Source organism: Lepidochelys kempii, chromosome 14 (genome assembly GCF_965140265.1).
Source record: "Lepidochelys kempii isolate rLepKem1 chromosome 14, rLepKem1.hap2, whole genome shotgun sequence".
NCBI classification, from domain to species: domain Eukaryota; kingdom Metazoa; phylum Chordata; order Testudines; family Cheloniidae; genus Lepidochelys; species Lepidochelys kempii.
In genome coordinates this window covers 15,685,135-15,706,221 of record NC_133269.1, presented here as the reverse complement: position 1 = coordinate 15,706,221, position 21,087 = coordinate 15,685,135, and the positions used below count along the sequence as shown (strand labels likewise).

At 50.6% G+C, this 21,087-nt stretch overlaps 2 protein-coding genes across 3 annotated transcripts in view; one reads left to right on the top strand and one right to left on the bottom strand.

Moving 5' to 3' along the window:
* The window catches only part of LOC140898367 (uncharacterized), a 29,986-nt gene extending 18,572 nt beyond the window's left edge, over nt 1-11,414 (bottom strand). Inside the window, exon 1 of one of the 2 annotated variants that reach the window (XM_073312104.1) lies at nt 8,276-11,414. In XM_073312104.1, the coding sequence (XP_073168205.1) occupies nt 8,276-8,312 (37 nt within the window). In that variant the 5' untranslated portion in view covers nt 8,313-11,414. The remainder of the gene's footprint in view (nt 1-8,275) is intronic. The other variant, XM_073312102.1, reaches the window with a different exon arrangement.
* Nucleotides 11,086-20,986, top strand: GALK1 (galactokinase 1). The gene is made up of 8 exons (XM_073312105.1): nt 11,086-11,430; nt 14,159-14,348; nt 15,097-15,216; nt 16,201-16,336; nt 17,641-17,822; nt 19,109-19,259; nt 20,038-20,200; nt 20,718-20,986. The coding sequence occupies exons 1-8, from the start codon at nt 11,263-11,265 to the stop codon at nt 20,811-20,813; spliced, it is 1,206 nt and encodes a 401-aa protein (XP_073168206.1). The 5' UTR covers nt 11,086-11,262; the 3' UTR covers nt 20,814-20,986.
* Nucleotides 20,987-21,087: the final 101 nt, after the last annotated feature.

Here is a 21,087-nt window from a genome sequence, read left to right as displayed (position 1 = left end):
CTGTTGGCCTGACATGGCATCCCAGGAGGTACGTTGCCCATATCCGAGGCATTACGGAGGGACTGTCGAGGATCATCCGGCCTCTAACTACTACCCCATGCCGGCATTAATGATACTGTGAGCAGATCAGAAGTGACTGCAGGGTTCTGGGAGTGAGGGTCAAGGAGTTGGGGGTGCAGGTGGTAGTCTCTTCGATCCTTCCAGTCAAGAGTAGGGGCCCAGGCAGAGACAGATGCATCTTGGAGGTGAATGCTTGGCTGTGCAGATGATGTTGCCAGGAGGGCTTCAATTTCCTTCACCACAGAACTCTGTTCTGGGAAGAAAGACTGCTGAGTGGAGAGGGCATCTACCTATCAAAGAAGGGGATGTGTATCTTTGGATACAGACTGGCTAATCTAGAAAGGAGGGCTTTAAACTGGGTTCAACGGGGGTAGGAGACAAAAGCCCACAAGTAAGTTAAAAAAAAATGGAGACTGATCAAAATCGGGGGGGGACGGGACCATGGGCCATTATAGCAGGGACAAGGGAGAGACAAGAGGAAACAATAGAGGGGAATCAGAGGTTTCAGAGTAACAGCCGTGTTAGTCTGTATTCGCAAAAAGAAAAGGAGTACTTGTGGCACCTTAGAGACTAACCAATTTATTTGAGCATAAAATTGGTATCTTAGATGTCTGTATACTAATGTGAGAAGTATGGGGAACAAACAGGAAGAACTAGAAATGCCAGTGAATAAACACAACTATGACATAGTTGGCATCACAGACCTGGTGGGAGAATAATACACATGACTGGAATATTGTACAGAAGGGTACACCTTGCTCAGGAAGGACAGGCAGGGGGGAAAAAAAAGAGAGGAGGCGTTGCCTTATGTATCAAAAATGTATACATTTGGACTGAGGTTGAGATAGAAATAGGAGACAGACTTGTTGAAAGTCTCTAGGTAGGGATAAAAGGGGTAAAACACAAGGGTGATGTCACTGTAGGGGTCTACTAGACCACCTAACTAGGAAGAAGAGGTGGAGGTGGCTTTTTTTAAATAACAGACAAAACCATCCAAAGCAGGACTGGCTGGTCAGGGGGAACTTCAACTACCCAGACATCAATTGGAAAAATAATATAGCACAGCACAGATTACCCAACAAGTTCTTGGAATGCCTTGGAGACAATTTTTTTACTTCAGAAGATGGAGAAAGCAACTAGGGGAGAGGCTGTTCTAGGGTAAATAGGGAGGAACTGGTTAAGAATTTGAAAGTGGAAGGCAGCCTGGAAGGCAGCCTGTGATCATGACATGACAGAGTTCATGATTTTAAGGAATAGTAAGAGGGAAAACAGCACAATAAAGACAATAGATTTCAAGAAGGCAGACTTTAGCAAACGCAGGGAGTCGGTCGGTAAGATCTCATGGGAAGCAAGTCTAAGAGGGAAAACAGTTCAAGAAAGTTGGCAGTTTTTCAAAGAGATGTTATTAAGGGCAAAAGAGCAAATTATCCCCCTGCGTAGGAAAGGCAGGAAGTATGGCAAAAGACCACTCTGGTTTAACCAGGAGATCTTCAATGAGCTGAAACTCAAAAAAGAGTATCTTACAAAAAGTAGAAACTAGATCAAATTACAGGCAAGCAACACAAGCATGTAGGGACAAAATTAGAAAGGCCAAGGCACAAAAAAGATTAAACTAGCTAAAGACACAAAGGGTAACAAGAAAACATTCTACAGATACATTAGAAACAAGAGGAAGACCAAGGACAGGGTAGGCCTGTTAGTCAATGAGAGAGGAAAGACAATAACAGAACATGGGAAGTTGGCAGAAGTGCTAAGTGACTTTTTTGTTTCAATTTTCGCCAAAAAGTTTAGTAGAAATTGGAGGTCTAACATAGTGAACTCCGATGAAAATGAGGTAGGATCTGAGACTAAAATAGGGAAAGAACAAGTTAGGAAGGACTTAGACAAATTAGACGTCTTCAAGTCGCCAGGGCCTGATGAAATACATCCTAGAATATTCAAGGAGCTGACTGAAGAGATATCTGAGCCGCTAGCGATTATCTTCAAAAACTCATGGAAGATGGGAGAGATTCCAGAGGACTAGAAAAAGGAAAATATAGTGCCTGTCTATAAAAAGGGAAATAAGGACAACCCTGGGAATTACAGACCACTCAGCTTAACTTCAGTACTTGGAAAGATAATGGAGCAAATAATCAAGAAAAGGAGTACTTGTGGCACCTTAGAGACTAACCAATTTATTTGAGCATGAGCTTTCGTGAGCTACAGCTCACTTCATCGGATGCATACCGTGGAAACTGCAGAAGACATTATATACACACAGAGACCATGAAACAATACCTCCTCCCACCCCACTGTCCTGCTGGTAATAGCTTATCTAAAGTGATCGTCAAGTTGGGCCATTTCCAGCACAAATCCAGGTTTTCTCACCCTCCGCCCCCCCACACACAAACTCACTCTCCTGCTGGTAATAGCCCATCCAAAGTGACCACTCTCCCTACAATGTGCATGATAATCAAGGTGGGCCATTTCCAGCACAAATTCAGGCTCTCTCACACACACACCCCTGCCCGGGGAACACACATACACACACTCACTCTCCTGCTGGCAATCGCTCATCCAAACTGACCACTCTCCAAGTTTAAATCCAAGCCTGGAACCCCGACCTGGGATATTCTATCTACTACCCAAGATCCATAAACCTGGAAATCCTGGGCGCCCCATCATCTCAGGCATTGGCACCCTGACAGCAGGATTGTCTGGCTATGTAGACTCCCTCCTCAGGCCCTACGCTACCAGCACTTCCAGCTACCTTCGAGACACCACTGACTTCCTGAGGAAACTTCAATCCATCAGTGATCTTCCTGATAACACCATCCTGGCCACTATGGATGTAGAAGCCCTCTACACCAACATTCCACACAAAGATGGACTACAAGCCGTCAAGAACACTATCCCCGATAATGTCATGGCTAACCTGGTGGCTGAACTTTGTGACTTTGTCCTTACCCATAACTATTTTACATTTGGGGACAATGTATACCTTCAGATCAGCGGCACTGCTATGGGTACCCGCATGGCCCCACAGTATGCCAACATTTTTATGGCTGATTTAGAACAACGCTTCCTCAGCTCTTGTCCCGTAAAGCCCCTACTCTGCTTGCGCTATATTGATGACATCTTCATCATCTGGACCCATGGAAAAGAAGTCCTTGAGGAATTCCACCATGATTTCAACAATTTCCATCCCACCATCAACCTCAGCCTGGTCCAGTCCACACAAGAGATCCACTTCCTGGACACTACAGTGCTAATAAACAATGGTCACATAAACACCACCCTATACCAGAAACCTACTGACCGCTATGCCTACCTACATGCCTCCAGCTTTCACCCTGACCACACCACACGATCCATCGTCTACAGCCAAGCTCTGCGATACAACCGCATTTGCTCCAACCCCTCAGACAGAGACAAACACCTACAAGATCTCTGTCAAGCTTTCTTATAACTACAATACCCACCTGCGGAAGTGAAGAAACAGATTGACAGAGCCAGAAGCGTTCCCAGAAGTCACCTACTACAGGACAGGCCTAACAAAGAAAATAACAGAACACCACTAGCCGTCACCTTCAGCCCCCAACTAAAACCCCTCCAACGCATTATTAAGGATCTACAACCTATCCTGAAGGATGACCCAACACTCTCACAAATCTTGGGAGACAGGCCAGTCCTTGCCTACAGACAGCCCCGCAACCTGAAGCAAATACTCACCAACAACCACATACCACACAACAGAACCACTAACCCAGGAACCTATCCTTGCAACAAAGCCCGTTGCCAACTGTGCCCACATATCTATTCAGGGGACACCATCACAGGGCCTAATAACATCAGCCACACTATCAGAGGCTCGTTCACCTGCACATCCACCAATGTGATATATGCCATCATGTGCCAGCAATGCCCCTCTGCCATTTACATTGGTCAAACTGGACAGTCTCTACGTAAAAGAATAAATGGACACAAATCAGATGTCAAGAATTATAACATTCATAAACCAGTCGGAGAACACTTCAATCTCTCTGGTCACGCAATCACAGACATGAAGGTCGCTATCTTACAACAAAAAAACTTCAAATCCAGACTCCAGTGAGAAACTGCTGAATTGGAATTCATTTGCAAATTGGATACTATTAATTTAGGCTTAAATAGAGACTGGGAGTGGCTAAGTCATTATGCAAGGTAGCCTATTTCCCCTTGTTTTTTCCTACCCTTCCTCCCCTCCCCCCCCCCCCCCCCCAGACGTTCTGGTTAAACTTGGATTTAAACTTGGAGAGTGGTCAGTTTGGATGAGCTATTGCCAGCAGGAGAGTGAGTTTGTGTGTGTGTGTTCCCCGCGGGGGGGGGGGGGGGAGCCTGGATTTGTGCTGGAAATGGCCCACCTTGATTACCATGCACATTGTAGGGAGAGTGATCACTTTGGATGAGCTATTACCAGCAGGAGAGTGAGTTTGTGTGTGTGGTTTTTGGAGGGGGGTGAGGGAGTGAGAGAACCTGGATTTATGCAGGAAATGGCCCACCTTGATTATCATACACATTGTGAAGAGAGTGGTCACTTTGGATGGGCTATTACCAGCAGGAGAGTGAGTTTGTGTGTGGGGGGGCGGAGGATGAGAAAACCTGGATTTGTGCTGGAAATGGCCCAACTTGACGATCACTTTAGATAAGCTATTACCAGCAGGACAGTGGGGTGGGAGGAGGTATTGTTTCATGGTCTCTGTGTGTATATAATGTCTTCTGCAGTTTCCACGGTATGCATCCGATGAAGTGAGCTGTAGCTCACGAAAGCTCATGCTCAAATAAATTGGTTAGTCTCTAAGGTGCCACAAGTACTCCTTTTCTTTTTGCGAATACAGACTAACATGGCTGTTACTCTGAAACCTAACAAATAATCAAGCAATCAATTTGCAAACACTTAGAAGATAATAAGGTGATAAGTAACAGTCAGCATGGATTTGTCAAGAACAGATAGAGAAAACTATTAGGTTGGTTTGACACTGACAGGGTAACAAGCCTTGTGGATGGGGGAGAAGTGATAGATGTGATATATCTTGAGTTTAGTAAGGCTTTTGATATGGTCTTGCATGACCTTCTCACAAACAAAACTAGGGAAATACAACCTAGATGGAGCTCCTGTAAGTGGGTGCATAACTGGTTGGAAAACTGTTCCCAGAGAGTAGTTATCAGAAGGCTAAGATTTAGTCATGGATATTTTTAATAAAAGTCATGGACAGGTCATGGGCAATAAACAAAAATTCACTGCCCAGTGACCTGCCCATGACTCGTACTATATACCCCTGACTAAATCTGGGGGCTCCGGGGGCGCAGTTGCTGCTCTGGAGAGGGGGCTCTGGGGCACCCACTCGTACCGGAGGATGGGGGCTCTGGTGAGGGGCTGCCTGGGACCGCCACCGCTGCTGGTCAGAGATGGATCTGCTGGCCCAAAACCCCGCTGCTGCTGGCAGAGTGGCAGCCCGGGACCCCTGCTGCCAGTGTGGGGGGCAGCCAGGGACCACCACCAGTGCTGCGGGGGGGCGGTACAGCTGGCCCCAGGACTCAGTCGCACCTGCCAGCTGCAGAAGTCATGGAGGTCCCGGAAAGTCACAGAATCTGTGACTTCAGTGACCTCTGTGACAGACTCGCAGCCTCAGTTATCGGTGGTTCACAGTCAAGCTGGAAGGGCATACTGAGTGGAGTCCCACAGGGGTTGGTCCTGGGCCCAGGTTCTGTTCAATATCTTCATTAATGATTTAGATAATGGCATAGAGTAGACTTATAAAATTTGTGGACAATACCAAGCTGGGTTGCAAGTGCTTTGGAGGATCGGATTAAAATTCAAAATGATCTGGACAAAGAGTCTGAAGTAAAAAGGATGACATTCAATAAGGACAAATGCACAGCACTCCACTTAGGAAGGAACACTCAACTGCACACATACAAAATGGGAAATGACTGCCTAGGAAGCAGTACTGCGGAAAGGGATGTGAGAGGGTCAGAGTGGATCACAAGCTAAATGAGTCAACGGTGTAACATTGTTGCAAAAAAGGCAAACATCATTCTGGGATGTATTCGCAGGAGTGTTGTAAGCAAGACACAAGAATTAATTCTTCTGCTCTACTCCGTGCTGATAAGGCCTCAGCTGGAGTATTGTGTCTAGTTCTGGGCACCACATTTCAGCAAAGATGTCGCCAAATTGGAGAAAGTCCAGAGAAGAGCAACAAGAATGCTGAAAGGTCTAGAAAAAATGACTTATGATGAAAGATTGAAAAAATTGGCTTTGTTTAGTCTGGCGAAGAGAATACTGAGAGGGGACACGATAACAGTTTTCAAGTACATAAAGGGTTGTTACAAGGAGGAGGGAGAAAAATTGTTCTCATTAACCTCCGAGGACAGGACAAGAAGCAATGGGCTTAAATTGCAGCAAGGGAGGTTTAGGTTGGACATTAGAGAAAACTTCCTAACTGTCAGGGTAGTTAAGCACTGGAACAAACTGTGGAATCTCCATAATTGGAGGTTTTTGAGAACAGGTTAGACAAACACCTGCCAGGGATGGTCTAGTTATCACATAGTCCTGCCTTGAGTGCAGGGGACTGGACTAGAGGACCTCAAGATCCCTTCCAGGCCTACTCTTCTATGATTCTAAGAATCCTCCTCCCAACCTCTTTGACTCCTTCTGAACAGGCATCTGGAGACACTCCCAATTGCCCAAGAAAGGGAAGTGACTCACAGTGAGAAACCATCTCAGAGTTAAACTCTCTGAAACCAATTCACCTGCTAATATCAGCATACAATAGACTGCTTCTGTAAATATTGATTCATCTTCTCTGGGCTGTGTGCTCTGCCCTTCAGTCTCACAGGTCTGAGCCCTAGACAGAAATTTGCAACGCAGCTTTCACTTCATTAGGTGTCCAGGATGCACATTAAAGTAGTGAATCCAGGGTTCTCTCTTGCAACCCACCCCCAAAATAAAGGAAAGTGTGGGGGGACCAGTCACCAGAAGAATGTATGTCCCCAAAAGGGATAAAGGTGTAAGAGATAGCAAAGATAGTACCAAAAATACACAAGTGAAGGGTTGGCTGGTTTCCAGGGAAGGGAACAGCTGGATGTAAAGGAAAAATGCATGGTGGGGTCACCATCCTTTGAAGGAGAAACTAGTCTCTACTTGGAAAGGATGACAACCCAGAAGAAAAGTGGCTGTGGGTTATTACAGCCTGCCTGAAGGAGGAGACTGGACTTTCCTTTAGCAGGCTGTTGATTCCATGGCAGATTCTGCACAGGTGTTTCAGCAGCATTTGCTCAGCTTTGCAGGTGGCAGCTCAAACCCCATGAACACAAATGAGTCTAAGGCCCTTGCAGATACACAGAGTCTCCCAGGGAATGCATACACAGGTCTCAGCATACGGTACAGTGAGTAATTACAGCAGGTTTTCCCCACTCCCCAGTGTGTTCTAAGGCACGAAGCTGGTGTTCTGACAGAAGCGTGTGTGTAGAGGAGACGGGCAGTGAGGTGTGTACCAGGATCTTCCCGTGCTCCCATTTTATTACTTCCCTCAAATATCCTGTACTGGTCAAACCAGCCTTCCAGGCTGTAAGCAACTCTCACCAGAGCATGTTAATGCCCCCTCTTCATTCAACCACATGGGGGTCGCTCAAGAGCTCTGGGAGAGGTAAACTCCCCCCTCAGCTGACCATGATGTCTCTGTACTGTTCCCAGCTAGGGCTGCCACGTGCAGAACAATCTCTCTCACCCTCACCCTGCTGGTTTTCTATAAAACCCCTCACCGTGGTGTCTCGGTGCAAAATGGCAATGCTTACATCACAAAGCAATGGTGTTATCTCACTGCATCACCGTGGGCCCCAAGATCAAATTCAGGACCTTGTCAGTGTCCCATAATCATTGTCCATAGGGCCACCGTCCCCACAAAAAGGCTAGCCAGACCCAGGAAAGCCAGAGCAGGGGATGGCAACCTTACCAGGGAACTGAGCTCAGCATTTACACTCAGACCCTCTTGAAGACATCAATCCCCCAGAGGAGTCCTCACTTTGCAAAACAGGAGGGCAGCCTGGCTCTCAAGTCTCCCCCAAGCTCTCTGGCACCTGCCCAATTCAAAGCAGCATCAGTCTCACCCCTCCTCTCACCCAGCCCCTTGCAAATCCCTCCAACCATGCAGCCGCGCACAGGTGCCTGCATCTCCCCCCTCCTCCAGCCACTCACCTTTCAGGGTCCCCAGCAGTGGCTCTTTCCCAGTCATGCCGCCCCCCTCCCCAGCCGCAGCAGCCCGACAGACACCTGCAGGGCTCCACCCAGTGACGACTGTGAGTCCCTTCCGCAAACACAGGGCAACATACTGGGAGATACCACTCACTCTGCAGCAGACGGGGGGAGCAGAGGGAGCAAGGCCCACTTCAGTGTCTTTGCTGGGAGCCCAATACAAGGCTGTGCATTAGGGAAGCTGGAATGGACTCATCAGCTCTCCTGGAGGGAGACGAATCATGCTCCCGGGATGGTGGTCTGGGGTGAATGATTAGGAGGGGCTATAGACACCCCTCCCCGGAAGAGATTTTAGGCTCTTCCAGCAGCTTTGGAATGTTGATACTTATTATCCTGCAACAAGTCAGCGGCGTGATGACGCTGATCAGAGAAACAGTCCTGAAGTGGGTGGGTTGCATCCTGACACCTCTGTGGAGGGCCAAGGAAAAGCCAGACCTCATTATCATTACTTGGTATTATTCCTGAATGTGCCTTTTAGTTCCCATTAAACAAACACCAGGATCTCCAAATGCAACAACATTCAATCAACTACATTTCTTCACATTACTGTCTGCACTACAGCCATACAATTAAATCAGACTGTAATAATTAACAAGGCCAAACTAGGGGTGTTTGCAATGACAGATAGGAGGACTGTGCATCTCACGTTAGCCCCAGGGCTATCACGGCATGACAGAGTGAGATTTAAAACTAATTTGGTGCGTGAAATTTTAGTATCTCATTGAAACACACATTGTAAAGCCTTTCACCATGAGACTAAAAGGTTTTAAATTAACATTTGTGCCTTCATCTTTACTGCTATAATATTGCTTAGAAACTACAAAGATGAGTGCAATCAAAACAACAACTACATTAGACAGATCCACAACTCACTTAAGGATTCTCTGAACATTTGTAAACTGAAAGAAAATTCACCTGAATAACACATTGGTCTTACAGGTTACAGATAGGAAATGTTGCTGGTAGCCCTGCAAGCTGATAATGCCACATACAATTAATAATCATTTTTAAGGTCAGGCTTGACAAACCCCTGGCTGGGATGATTTAGTTGGGGATTGGTCCTGCTTTGAGCAGGGGGTTGGACTAGATGACCTCCTGAGGTCCCTTCCAACCCTGATATTCTATGATTTTATGAATAATTAATACATTTTATTTCATATAGCATCTCTCATGCAATGCATCCCGAAACCTTATACATTTTTGTTAACTTCTCCAGGCCTCAGTCCCCTCATCCATAAAATGACCTGGCTTCTTAACAGTAGGGTGACCAGATAGCAAGTGTTAGACATCAGGACAAGGGGTGGGGAGTAATAGGTGCCAATGTAAGAAAAAGCTCCAAAAATCGGGACTGTCGCTATAAAATCGGGACATCTGGTCACCCTACTTAAAAGGGTTGTGGGGAGGCTGTTAGTTAATATGCCATGCTTTCCTTACAGTGGAAAGAAGGTGGGATGGTAACACATGAATCCCAAACCCCATCATTTAGAATTTGCACATATTAAAGGCAGATCTTTCTAGCAGATGGAGAGGCTGACACCACTGTGATAAATGCAGTATAGATGGATGGATAAAGACTTTGAGCCAGCAGGGAGAGGGAAGGCTGTATGGCTAACAGAGATGGCCAAAAAAATAATTTTGTCACTTGCAAAAAACGTTTAACAAAAATGGGGGAAAAAAACATTTTTCTTCTAATATTTTTTTGTTTCCATTGAAAAATCAAACTGCCAAAACTGATTTTTTAATATTTGGTGTATTTATTTATTGCAACTGACAACCACTTTTTTTTTTGGGGGGGGGGGGGGTTTGATGAAAACTGAAAAATGTTTAGGGGTTCAGTTTTTCAAAGAAAACCAACATGGCTGTGATGGAAATGGGCATTTTTGGATCCAATGGAGATCCTGGGACATTCACACGGAACTATGTGAATCTGGAGAATCCCGCACGAAAGCTCATGCTCAAATAAATTGGTTAGTCTCTAAGGTGCCACAAGTACTCCTTTTCTTTTTGCGAATACAGACTAACACGGCTGTTAGCCTTTTTCTGGGGGTTTCAGAGTATCTCCTTGGCTTCTCCCTTCCCTCCCCTTTGCCTGAGACAGCCGCACCCTACCCTCATCTCTGAGGCCACTGTCTGCACTAAGGTCATTTTCTATACATTGCTCACCTCTGTTAGCAACACTGGGAACTCTAGTGTAGAGAGGTCACCAGGTACCACCAGGGTTTTTAACACGGTGTCAAGTACCCGTGATCAGGGCAGGTCTAATGGACACTGTTAAAAACAACAGCAGCCAGTGGCCCATCTACGCTAGGATTTCCAAAGTAGCTAACACCCCTAGAGCTGAGCTGGTGTTAGAAAAACGTGCAAACTGTCCCTACAGTATACTCAGGGCCTGAGAAGAGCTGTAGGTACCGATGGAATGACCACTCCTTCACCAAAAGCAGTATCTCCTGGGAAAGCCACCCTGCACCAGAAAAGTAACCACACTTCACCCAGCAAATGCTCTCTGGTTCTCCACTCCAGCAGCCCCGCCTTTAGAGCCCGGGAGTCCCAAAGAAAGACGCGGGGTTTTCTACAGAGACTGGAGCACATAGGCAGCTCCCCCACTGTGTGGCTGGGGGGGGGGGTCCTTTCTGGTTTTAGGGTGCGCCCTTCTGGCGCGATTTGAGATCCTCTGGTGGAAGATGCAAAGGGTTAATCATTGAACCGGGTTACTATTCAACCCGCCTGATGTGGGAGGGGAAATAACCGAACCGAGCCAAAGAAATTCACCAGCTCCAGGCCAAGGGGTGGGGCAGGGCAGTAGAGAAGCCTCCGGCGCAGGCAGGAAGCGCGAGGCGGGGGAGGCCCTGGCGGCATGGCCCTCGCGTTGTTGCAGCCGGGCCTTCTGTGGTGGAACGTTGCAACCCCGCGCTCCCAGCCCCCTGCGGAGCATGGCCGGGCGAAGGGAGGCCGATCTCGGCTCGCTGCTGGCGCAGGCCCGGGTGGCGTACCGAGGGGCCTTCGCAGGGGCGGACCCTGAGCTCGCGGTGTCAGCCCCCGGCAGGGTGAACCTGATCGGAGAGCACACGGACTACAACCAGGGCTTCGTGCTGCCTATGGTAAGGGGGAGGGCAGAGGGGCTGGGCTTAGGGGGGGCCGCCGAAGCGTTACTTGGGCTGTGGCCGTGCCGGCACCCCCGCCTTCCCCCACGACTCGGGTGCAGCAAACCCAGGCACTTCCATGCGATCCCGTTCTTTCATAGAGGAGCGTGGGACGAAGTCCGCATTGTTGCGAGGGTCGGGAGCAGGGTCCTCCGCGTGTGAATGCAAGTTGCTGTCTGTCTCCCTCCGTGTTTCTGCAGCTCCCTGGCTCGCGAGACGAACGCTTGTCGCTCGTGTTGGTTACCCGGGGCGTCACTGCACAGAGAGCCACAAACTGAACCGCCCCTTCCCCCAGAACTGCGGCGGGATAAAGAGCCCCCCTCCCGCCTGGATCTCAGCGCTCACACTCAGTCCCAGCAAAACAAATTCTTCCCGCTCCGCCACAGCCTTTCTTTAGATCAGCACGGTGCTGTACAGACAGTAGCTCGTTCACTCGGCTCTGGATGTTGGATTGTATTGGATTATATTGGAATTGGAAAAGTTTCAGAAAAGGGCAACACAAATTATTAGGGGGCTGGTGTGTCGGCCATATGAGGAGCGTTTAATAAGAGTGGGATTTTTCAGCTTTGAAAAGAGACAACTAAGGGGAGGATCTGATTGAGGTCTATAAAATCATGACTGGTGTGGAGAAAGTAAATCTCCACTGAAAAATCCACTGAATGCATCCGATGAAGTGAGCTGTAGCTCACGAAAGCTCATGCTCAAATAAATTGGTTAGTCTCTAAGGTGCCACTAGTACTCCTTTTCTTTTTGTAAATCAGGAAGTGTTATTTATACTCCTCATAACACAGGAAATGGGGGGGGGGTCACCAAATGAAATTAATAGGCAGTCGGTTTAAAACAAACAAAAGGAAGTATTTGTTCACATAGTGCACAGTCAATCTGTGGAACTCCTTGCCAGAGGATGTTGTGAAGGCCAAGACTATAACAGGGTTAAAAAAAGAACTAGATAAATTCATGGAGGATAGGTCCATCAATGGCCATGGGCAGGGATGGTGTCCCTAGCCTGTTTGCCAGAAGCTAGGAATGGGCGACAGGGGATGGACCACTTGATGATTACCTGCTCTGTTCATTCCCTCTGGGGCACCTGGCATTGGCCAATGTCAGAAGACGGGACACTGGGCTAGATGGCCCTGGTCTGACCCAGTACGGCCATTCTTATGTTATGTTCTTATGGATAAAAATCAGGCCTAAGGACAATAACAGTCCCCCATTTTAATAAACTGTTACGCTTTCCCCCATCACTGTGTAATGCTTTTTGGCCTGAGCTGTGGCTGTCCAGTGGCAGCGCTACCAGACATGCTGGGTGTGTTCGGAAGCACTTCTTAGCAGCCTCTTGGTCTGGGCTTGGATTAACTTCCCCAAACAAGAATTCTAGGTCATAGGATAACTCATTGGAGAAGGTAGGAACCATTCTCATCTTCCTGCCATTCCAGGAACCAAACAAGTGTCAGACAGCGGACTTAGAGCCCCACCGTGTGGGCACAGCACTACGGAAAACAGCTTCAGGCCAAGATTTCCAACCGTGGATGACTCCTCAATCCTTTTTTCTGGCATCTCAATAAATGGCCTAATTTCCAAAGGTGCTGAGTGCCCTTCGACTTCCCGTGCTCAGCAGGGCTTTTGCAAATCATGCCACTTATTTAGGTCTTAAATATGGATTTGGGAGCCTGTCTTTTGATGATCTTCAGCTTGGCCTGTAATTACAACTCCATCTCCTTCAGGGCTGCTGTCTCACCACCGAGCACGACAGGTAACATGGCCCTGCGTAAACGAGGTTACAGATGGGTTGTACTGCCCTTCCCCTATTCCGAAGCGATGTCCTGAGGCAACAACTGGGCAGTTAAACTGCTTAATTCTCCTTCTTTTCTTTACTCACTCCATAGTTTCTGCCTCTCTAACTTTTAATTTGCAAACACCTTTTGATGCTCAGCAGAGTTTTCTGCCCTTTTGACTGCCTGGGACAAATGTTGACTCCAGTAACTTGGTCTCTGACTAGGACTTTGTATGGCAGTGGTAACACTGGGGAAACCCTAGGAGAAAAGGCCAGTGTGATGCCCTCGCTTTCCATGGAGCCTCGGCTGTGAGGATGGCATTTGTGATGTGATGACCTGTCCGCTAGCAGCTAGGCGGAAACTATTATACTGGTTTCCTACAGGCCACCAAAGAGCTAGCACAGCACAGTAATGCCTTTGGGTCTCCTGCTCGAGGATGGGGAATCAGTGTGTTTTTTTTTTTAATTTATTCAAGGCTGCTTTTCATGTGAACAAATCGGCCCAGGGAATAAAATCCTGACCGGGAGGCAATCCTAAGAGCATCATCTCTGCACACGTGTATAGTTCTGCCGCTCTATATATAGGAAGGCTGGTGTCTCTCTGGGGGCAGCGTTAAGGTTGTTTGGGTATCTTAATTGCAAGACATGGCAGCAAGGTCGTCACCATCCTTGTGATAAGAGAAACAAAGTAGCGACCGGTTCATAGAGAGTGGGAAATTCCTGCTCCTCGGGGCTCCAGCCTGTTCCCTATGGCCAGTTTCCCAGTGGGAGTAGGATCCCAGCCTTAATACCAAGACCCTCAGGTATCTCTGCACCGTCAGTTGCGCTGGCTTTCTGGAAGCAGGACATGTTGCAGGTTTCCATCATTTCCTTTTGCACTGGGTGGGGTTCAGCCAACGTCTCTCTCCGCAGGCCCTGCAGCTGGGCACCGTGGTGGTCGGGAGCCCAAGGCAGGACGGAACAATATCCATCATTACAACCGCAGAGGAGGCAGAGGAGCCCAAAAGGGTGCAGTTTCCAGCTCCGACAGAAAGAAACACCCTGAAGCCCGGGGAACCTCACTGGGCTAACTATGTGAAGGGTGTGATCCAGCATTACCGAGGTAAGGTCCAAACACACCTGGGCAGCGGGAGAGCTGTTTGGGTCAGCAATGTTCCTGCAGGCGCTCAGGATGCAGCGTGCTCTGGTTGGGAGGGTGGGTGTTACAATGCGACTGGGACAGAACTAGGAACAACTGTAGCCTCACTTCCAGCTGAACGTTGGTGAAACGCAGCTGATCCCTGCAGCTGCTGTTCCATTCATGTCTTGTCTGCGACTACAAGATGGTGCCTGAAACCCAGGTGCCATCTCTCTCCCACCACCAGGCAGCCTGCCTTCCTGCTCCCAGAAGTGACTGCTCCATGGCGGAACTGGCTGTGAGTAAGGGATATCTTCCTCCACTGCCCTTTCCTTTCCCTGAAGCTGCTGTCCCAGCACTGGGCTCCAACTATAGAGAGACCAAACAGCAGTGTGCCAAGCATGGTGTCAGGATACAGCTTGGTTGCCTGGGTTGCCTCTTGGGAGTGAGAGCAGAAGAGTTAGAGATGGACCCTGAATCAGCTCATTACAGCTGTAGTTCTCCGCTCCTCAGAGACGGCCTTCACCTGCCCTCTATCTGGTCAGACACAGCCTGGTTGCTACCGGCCTTTCTAAACTGGACATACTTTCCCCAGCCTCTCTCCAGTGGCAGCTGCCTCCCATGGGGTGTTGTACTCCTAGGGGTATCACCCGTCCAAGTCCACTTCATTTTCTGTCTTGACTCTGGTTGGGCTCATTCTCCTTCTCCCCTTTGTTTTTTGTCTCCATTACAGCCGGTCCTCTCCCAGGCTTCAACGCAGTGATAGCCAGTAACGTTCCCCTGGGCGGTGGCCTGTCTAGTTCAGCCTCTCTGGAAGTGGCTACGTATACCTTTCTGCAGCAGCTCTGCCCAGGTAACACAGCAGCCAGTTCATCAGCTCCACAAGCCTGGTGCAAGAGAGAACCTCTCTTTTGGGATCCTCTGTGCCAAATCCAGGTGCTGGCCAAGAGACACTATAGGAGACGCTGTGATTCTAGTTCTCCCCTTCACCTCCACTGAGAGCTGCATCACAGCTACTGAGCTGCTCTCCTTGCCCAGAGGTAGAGCCCATCCCTTCCAACAGGGCCCCTCCAGATCCCTGACTAACTCTGCATGGGATTAATAAGAACTCTCTCTCTCTGTTGAGAATCAACCAGGAAGTTCTTTGGGTTGGCCAGGATGAGTGGAGAATGGTCCTTAGGGAGCAAGTGTGAAAAAATAGCCGCACTTCCACCCTTCCCCGCTAGTGTGTCAAATCAAATTCTGGCTGAAGGATGTGGTATCCAACATATGGTGACTGGATTGGTCCATGCAGCCTGGTACCCTGTCTGTGATTGTGGCCGGAACATGTGATGCCTGAGAAGACGACAAATGTGCCCCTCATCCTGGGGAAGAGTGCGCCTAGATTGTGCAGTGTTGCACATGGGTGGGGAAGATTCCTTGTGACCCCATCTGGTATATGATCAGTAACAGAACTAAGCACAGAATATGCTACATACCCGGTTTATACCTCCCTTAAGCTCTGTTCTGAGGCCTTGCACAGGCTGTCTGCAGGGGGGTGAATTTCACCCAGGCTGCAATTCCCCTTCGCTTGCATAGCTGCAAACGTCATGAGCAGAGATGGGTTCAAGCCACAGAATTTGGATTTGGAGGCTGAACTGTTTTAGTTGGGAGTGATCTCTAGCTATAAATCCAGCCCTCTTTAAACAGGCGGCTGCAGTGCTGGCTCTGTAATGAAAGAAAGTGAAAATGAGCTTTAATTCCGCCCCCCGCATCTCACCCCCAGGTCCCTTGGGCAAGGTGGGAAATGGCACAAAGCAGGCACCATGCTAATCTCTCTCTTTCTCATTTGGCACAGATGATGGGGACTTAGTAGCCAAGGCTCTGGCCTGCCAGAAAGCTGAGCACACATTTGCTGGTATGCCCTGTGGGATCATGGACCAGTTCATATCTGTGATGGGCAAAGAGGGCCATGCATTGCTGATAGACTGCAGGTTAGGACATGGACTCATAGCTTACTATACCATCTAATGATGATACTCTGCATTTCTACAGCACCTTCCCTCCAAGGATCTCAAAGCGCTTCATGATCATCTGCCTACTATGCCTCATAACAGAGGCTTGGAGAGGTGCAGGGCCAGACACCCAGTTACATTAAGGCCCCTTTGTACCACTCTGGAAGTGTCAAGGGCTTTGGAAGTGAATTACATTTATACGTGGAGTGGCATAAAGGGTCCTCAACCTAGGTGAGAATTTGTCCTTGGCCATCCTGTGTGACCTTGAGCAGGCCAGCAGAGCTGGGATTACAGCCCGGGTCTGCCAATTCTCAGTCCTGTGTTCTGCTAGAGGACACTGCCTCCCACAGAGCAGAATCGCTGCCTTGTCCTGGTTGCACAGTGTAACTCTTATGTATAGTATCTAGCTGGCTGGGCAAGGGCAAGCCTAGCCTGGGAATTCAGACAGCAAGGTGAGCTGCTGCCTACTGGAACTTGTAGCATCCCGTGACCTTCGGCCAGTGACAAAGGGTCAAAGTCCCCACTATCCAGCACTCCCCAGCTTTCGGGATCAAGCCATTCAGACACAAGCCACAGAGAGCTTGGGATAGGGCCACAAGATGCTCCATAGCTGTGGATGCAGGATAGCCTTCCACAGGGTGATTATGGGAATGCAATGACTTGAACAGTAAAACCCTGACAGTAATCAGGTCTGTAACTTCATGGTAAAAATCCTTACAGGATCATGGCCAGTAAAACCCACACTTGGAGGGCCAGGAACTCCAGAGTTACTATTGAACCTTTCCATTGCAGTAGTGCCTACTGACCATGACCAGGTTGGGCCCCCGTTGTGGTAGGTGCTGTACAAACCCCGAGTAAATGACAGCCCCAGAGAGCTTAAGGTTAAACTGAAGAGCCCCCAAACACCTGGGGTAGCTTATGTAGAGGGTAAGCGCTGGGTAGGGAGGACTAGCTTTATCTGCGCATGCAGGGCCTAGTAAAATAGAGCCCTGACTTGGGCCTGTGGCTGATACTGCAATACGATTGCTGAGATGATGAAAATCCAGCATCAAGGTGCACAAACCACCTTAACTCTGCCCCCTTAGAGATACCAGCCTCCCAGCTGTGTGGGTGGAGAGCAGCCGTAACACTGGCTTTGTTCCTAGGTGGCTCTGAGCCTCAGAGCGATGTCGGTGGCCTCGCTGTAACGCAGGCTCCTGAGGCGCACCAAGGTGGCTGCTCCAGGGCAGCTCCCAGCTCGTCAGGGTCCCGTCCCTGTGACCCTGCTGTGACCTCTGTTCCAGGTCGCTGGAGACTTTCCTCTTGCCTTTGACTGACCCCAGCTTGGTGGTTCTCATCACCAACTCCAACGTGCGGCACGCGCTGACGGGCAGCGAGTACCCCACACGCCGGCGCCAGTGCGAGGAGGCAGCGAAGGCTCTGGGCAAGGCCAGTCTGAGGGAGGCCTGTCTGGCCGACTTGGAGGGTGAGTGCAACGTCTTCCTTGGGTCACCAGAACAGTCTGCTGCAGCCTAAATCTTGTGAGACAGTGTGGGGAGCGAGCTGGGCGACTGCGGGGGCGGGAGCTGGTGGGAGTGGGGCAGGGACGGTGTGGGGAGCGAGCTGGGTGGGAGGCTGTGGGAGAGGGGCAGGGACGGTGTGGGGAGCGAGCTGGGTGGGAGGCTGTGGGAGAGGGGCAGGGACGGTGTGGGGAGCGAGCTTGGCAGCACTGGGTGGGAGGCTGTGGGAGAGGGGCAGGGACGGTGTGGGGAGCGAGCTGGGTGGGAGGCTGTGGGAGAGGGGCAGGGACGGTGTGGGGAGCGAGCTTGGCAGCACTGGGTGGGAGGCTGTGGGAGAGGGGCAGGGACGATGTGGGGAGCGAGCTGGGCGGCACTGGGTGGGAGGCTGTGGGAGAGGGGCAGGGACGGTGTGGGGAGCGAGCTGGGTGGGAGGCTGTGGGAGAGGGGCAGGGACGGTGTGGGGAGCGAGCTGGGTGGGAGGCTGTGGGAGAGGGGCAGGGACGGTGTGGGGAGCGAGCTGGGTGGGAGGCTGTGGGAGAGGGGCAGGGACGATGTGGGGAGCGAGCTGGGTGGGAGGCTGTGGGAGAGGGGCAGGGACGGTGTGGGGAATGAGCTGGGTGGGAGGCTGTGGGAGAGGGGCAGGGACAATGTGGGGAGCGAGCTGGGCGGCACTGGGTGGGAGGCTGTGGGAGAGGGGCAGGGACGGTGTGGGGAGCGAGCTGGGTGGCACTGGGTGGGAGGCTGTGGGAGAGGGGCAGGGACGGTGTGGGGAGCGAGCTGGGTGGGAGGCTGTGGGAGAGGGGCAGGGACGGTGTGGGGAGCGAGCTGGGTGGGAGGCTGTGGGAGAGGGGCAGGGACGGTGTGGGGAGCGAGCTGGGTGGGAGGCTGTGGGAGAGGGGCAGGGACGGTGTGGGGAGCGAGCTGGGCGGCACTGGGTGGGAGGGGGGCAGGGACGGTGTGGGGAGCGAGCTGGGTGGGAGGCTGTGGGAGAGGGGCAGGGACGGTGTGGGGAGCGAGCTGGGTGGGAGGCTGTGGGAGAGGGGCAGGGACGGTGTGGGGAGCGAGCTTGGCACCTGAGGGGGACAGGAAGAGGGGTAGGGACTGCATATGGAGTGAGCTTGGTGCCTCTGCGGGGGCAGATAAAGACGTGAACTCAAAAGGTGCAGGGCAGCATGGAGCTCCATTCCAGGTGATCCCGTTTGGAGGCTCTAGGCCGTGGGTAGCGTCTCAGTCCAGCCTTGTGTGTCTCCAGCTGCCCGGGCCCTGCTGAGCGAGGAGGTGTACCGGCGCGCGAGGCATGTCATCGGAGAAATAGAGCGCACCTCCCGGGCGGCGCAGGCGCTGCAGGCCAGGGACTACAGGGCATTTGGGAGGCTGATGGTGGAGAGTCACAACTCCCTCCGGTACGGGCGTCGCCAGCCCCGCTGGGTAGGGACACTCCAGCTGGGGGTAGGATAGCTATAGCTCTCAGGGCCCAAGGAGGGGACACAAGGAGAGCAACGTGGACAGCTTAAACCATGAGATTTTTCACGCAGTGTCCTATCTAGTCTCTCCCACAGCTCAGCGTTGCGGAGGGGAACAGCCTGCACTAAGTGACCGACTTTAGGAATAATTGCAGAGAAGAGCCTGTTCTACAGCCTCTGCGTTGGTCTGTACCAGAGGACAAAGGCACAGCCTCTGTACAGGGGGAGGGACAGCTCAGTGGTTTGAGCATTGGCCTACTAAACCCAGGGTTGTGAGTTCAATCCTTGGGGGGGGCCATTTGGGATCTGGGGCAAAAATTGGGGATTGATCCTGCTTTGAGCAGGGGGTTGGACTAGATGACCTCCTGAGGTCCCTTCCAACCCTGATAGTCTATGATTCAGAAGGAGGCCTCTGCCCCTGCTCCTCAAGCATGCCCATGGCCAGTTACCCAATACTCCTACCACTGAAGGGAATGTGCCAGGCTAACCCCAGCAGCTGGGCCTGCCGGGGCCCGCAGTTTGAGAGACCCTTGCCCTCTCCATTTTGGCTAGCAAATGCATGTGTTTCTAGGACTGGCCCTGAAATTCGACCTCAGGAGGAATCAAATGAATCTTCCATCTCCCACTGCAGCCAGGTGCTATAGGGTTGGGTGTTCAGAATGCGTTTACAGGGACGCGGCACTGGCAGGCTGCCCAGACTCTGGTTTGTGTTTCCCAGGGATGATTATGAGGTCAGCTGTCCTGAGCTGGATGAGCTGGTCGCTGCAGCGCTGGATGTCAGTGGGGTTTATGGCAGCAGGATGACGGGCGGAGGCTTTGGAGGCTGCACGGTCACGCTGCTGGAGGCTGCAGCCGCAGAGGAAGCTTTGCAGCACATCAAGGTACGTAGCCCTTCTAACGCCATAGCTCTGGCCTTCAGCCTGGCCTTAGGGCTGGCAGTGCAGAGCCCGGCTCCACCAGTTTGAGTGGAGAATTCGGACCAGGCAAGGTCCGAGGCAGAGGAGGATCAGGCCCAAGGAAGATGGCTGAAAAGGCTGCTCAGCCTCCGTTCTGGCTTTCCCCTGCATAGATAAGGCTGGGATAGTGAGACAGACGAGTTTCTCCAGAGAATATCTCAGAGTGAATAAGCAAAGTGACACGTAGCTGGAGACCTTGCTTGGGGGACTTGGATTGGTAATGAGGCTATAGGACCTTTGGCTCGCTAGGGCTCTAGTCTCAATGTGACCATTTTACTAGTCCTATCAGATGGCTCTACTGAAGTGTATATGAAATGAGTTGTGGTTGGGGGCCAATAATGCTCAGTCCAGCAGTAGCTTCCGTTCTGATCGCATGGCCCATTGCATTAGCATGCCGACTCTGTTGCACTCTTCAGTGCTTGCTTCTCCTTTTGTCTCTTAGGAGAAGTACAATGGCACAGCTACTTTCTATTTCACTACGCCTTCAGATGGGGCAAAGGCACAGCCTCTGTACGGAGTGACTTCCCTTTCTACATAGGGCGCTCTGATCTCTGGGTCCTCAACTGTGTCAGAGGAAAATTTCTGGGCCAGCTGCCTTCCCCCTTCCTCCTGCAGGAGATCAAACGTGGCTCTGTTTCTAACTTCACAACGGAACACAGGGAAATGTACAAATCTGTGTCACTCAAGTAATAAAACTAATTTTGCACAACAGTTCTGCCTCTTGACTTAACCATCTCAGTCTAAACCACTGGAGACCATATTCTGATCTCAGTTACACAAACGTAAGTGTGACTTACAGTCACACTGGGGTT

Bases quoted from the DNA above. Each gene is read 5' to 3' on its own strand.
- GALK1 (XM_073312105.1), top strand. From the start codon at position 11,263: ATGGCCGGGCGAAGGGAGGCCGATCTCGGCTCGCTGCTGGCGCAGGCC. The intron at 15,217-16,200 runs GTAACACAGCAG...CATTTGGCACAG, and splicing joins TCTGCAGCAGCTCTGCCCAG to ATGATGGGGACTTAGTAGCC. The intron at 16,337-17,640 runs GTTAGGACATGG...CCTCTGTTCCAG, and splicing joins GCATTGCTGATAGACTGCAG to GTCGCTGGAGACTTTCCTCT.